At 56.8% G+C, this 2,703-nt stretch overlaps 1 protein-coding gene across 1 annotated transcript; it reads right to left on the reverse strand.

The window, feature by feature from the left end:
- Positions 1-305: 305 nt before the first annotated feature.
- Positions 306-473, reverse strand: LDBPK_201730 (aminoacylase, putative; the record flags this gene model as incomplete). The annotated part of the gene is made up of 1 exon (XM_003860465.1): positions 306-473. The coding sequence occupies one exon, from the start codon at positions 471-473 to the stop codon at positions 306-308; it is 168 nt and encodes a 55-aa protein (XP_003860513.1).
- Positions 474-2,703: the final 2,230 nt, after the last annotated feature.

Consider the following 2,703-nt stretch of genomic DNA (forward strand, 5'->3'; position numbering starts at 1 on the left):
GCCATCCAGCACACCAAGGCCCACCAGCTGCTTCGCGCCGCTCGGGACCACCTCCTCGGCGTGCTGGAAAACAAAGCGAACAGTCCCACGGATGCGGTCGCGCATCTGGCACAGCACCTTCACCGCCCCAAGCAGCATCGCCGTGTGGGCATCGTGGCCACACGCGTGCATCACGCCTGGCCGCTTCGAGCTGAAGGGCTCGCCGCTCTCCTCCTGCAGCGGCAGTGCATCCATGTCGGCGCGCAGGGCGTACATGGGTCCCTCGCCAGCGCCACCCCGCAGGTCCGCCACGACGCTGTTCGGCGTCAGCCGGCGAATGTCCAGCTGTGCGGGCATGCTGCTGAGGACGTCCGCCACGTAGTCGGCGGTGGGCTGCTCCTCATACGCAACATATGGATACTCGTGGATGTGGCGCCCCACTGCACAGCCTCCGGATGCACCTCCTGAATCAGAGCGCTTATCGGTGAAGTCATGATTGATGTGCAGAGGATGGGATAAGAAGCTGATGAAGTAGTGGATAGCGGGGGGGGTATAGGGTCTACTTGATTGCTTTAAGGGTGCAAAGGAGGAGGGTAGAAGAAGGGAGGGGTGAGGCGACAGAGGAGGTCACAGTCGGTGTGCGCTTTTGTGTGTGTGTGTGGGAGTTGAAAATGGCGGCCCGTGCAAGGCACAGACGTGAGTTGCACGCAGCATGTATGTGTCTATGCCTTAAGGCAGTAGCCAGTACACTAGACAGAATGGGTACGATGAGTCCACTCGCTCTTCGAGTAAGTGGCCGTGACAGCTGCAACGCGGCCACGAGTGGACATACACAACTACTGTGTTTTTTCGCGTGCGTGCCTAGGATGGACATTGTGCAGAGATTTGTCTTTTTCAACGTGTCCATTCTCTGCCAGAGAACATGAGCGAAATTCCACTCGATCCCTCGCCCCGCCACAGTCTCCACATCGCGTGGTGCGAAGCAGCCGTAGGCACGCCTCAGAGCAATGTGCCGACTCCGCCATTGGAGCACGACCCCTACCTCAAGCTCTACCGACAAGCTGCTCTGCAGGTCGGCACACAGCCCCTCTCATTATGCCGGGCACCACCTGCTTCATCCTTCTCGGGGTGGCCTCAGGCTTCACACTAGTAGGGAGTGTGAGGGCGAAGCGAGATACACGCTAGCCATGCTGACACTGAGTAGTCATGGATGGTACACGCGTGCTCACTGTGGCAGCCCCCCCCCCCCCAACGCAGCGCCATCCAGTACATGGTCTCCAGCATCAGCAGCGATGAATTGCTCTCACTTCCCCACGTCGTAGGCGCTTGAACCTGTCACCAGCAGAAGTGGCTCGGCATTTTAGCCGAGTATAGGGGCTGCTTGGCTTCCTCCCACACTCAGAGTGGGTACTGAACCCTGAGATGCGACGCTGATGTGTTCTGTGTCATCAGAGTCCGCGTGAAAAAGGAGTTTCCATAAGAGAAGGATTCCTCGATGCAAGTACGCGCGCGCACAAATCAGTTCCGTAAAACAAGAGGGACAGTTACCTGTTGACAAAAGAGGAGCAGGCCCCGTTCCGTATATCGATGCGTGCGCACTCTCCACATTTGGCTGGGAGGAGGGGCGGGGGAATCAGGCAAGAGAGCAAGACCAAGACCAAAGAAAACGAGAGACAGAGAGACAAGGGCAAACGTATGCATACGGGTGTGCGCATGAGCGTAGGCGAAGTTCTATTCCAAGACTACCACCCAGTAAATGCGACTGAAAAAGAGGCACCCCAGCACACGGCCACACGCCTACATGCGCGGGTGCACCAGATACAGCGTCCGACCTTACAAGAGAAGCAATTCAGCAATATGAATCAAACGAGTGAGAAGGCGTGAAATGAGCCCAATCAGCCACAGCGACAGCGAGCAAATGTCAGCCTCGCTCGAGGCCTGTCATCCACTCCTGCCCCCTCCCCCCTTCCAGTCTTTACGGAGAGGAATGAAGCAGCAACAACGGATAAAATTCAAGCGCATGACGGTATATGCGCCAGACCCCCCCCCCCAGTCGAGAAGCGGAGCGAACTTCATTACCGAAACAAAACTGAAAGATAAAGCACAAGAAGACAGAGCAAAGAACAGAATAAGAATGAAGAGGAGCGGCATGGGGGGGGGGGAACGGACTGCTTCCAGTGCTGTTTCTGTGCATAAAGAGGATATACTACACGAAACATGCACAACGAAAAAAAAGAGCAGTACCAGCTTCAGCCAGCACACGAGCACGTTTGCTCCTCCCCACCCATTCCGTACGCGGATCGATCAGGCCAAGGAGGCAATGTGCGATCACTCCATCATCAGTTTCACAATGGTGCCCACGTGCATCATCACACCGGCCTGCAAAGCTGACTCCTCAATTTTAAACTTCGAGCTGTGCTCCGTGTACACGGAGCCAAACGCCTCATCGCGAATGCCTATCAGAGAAAAGCAGCCCGGGATCACTGCCTGGTACTCCGAGAAGTCCTCCACGCCGAACCCCGGCTCTTCCTTCACAACAAACGCATCTTTACCAAGCATTTCCTCAGCTACGCTCTTCACCACTTCGTACGCCTTCGGGTCGTTGTACGTCACGATGTTGGGCTCCAGCCAGCTCAGCTCGTACTGGGCGCCGTGCGCCTTCGTGATGCCGGCGATGATCTCCTCCATCAGAGAGGGCACCCGAGCCTGAGTGTCGCGGTCGAG

Source organism: Leishmania donovani, chromosome 20 (genome assembly GCF_000227135.1).
Source record: "Leishmania donovani BPK282A1 complete genome, chromosome 20".
NCBI classification, from domain to species: domain Eukaryota; phylum Euglenozoa; class Kinetoplastea; order Trypanosomatida; family Trypanosomatidae; genus Leishmania; species Leishmania donovani.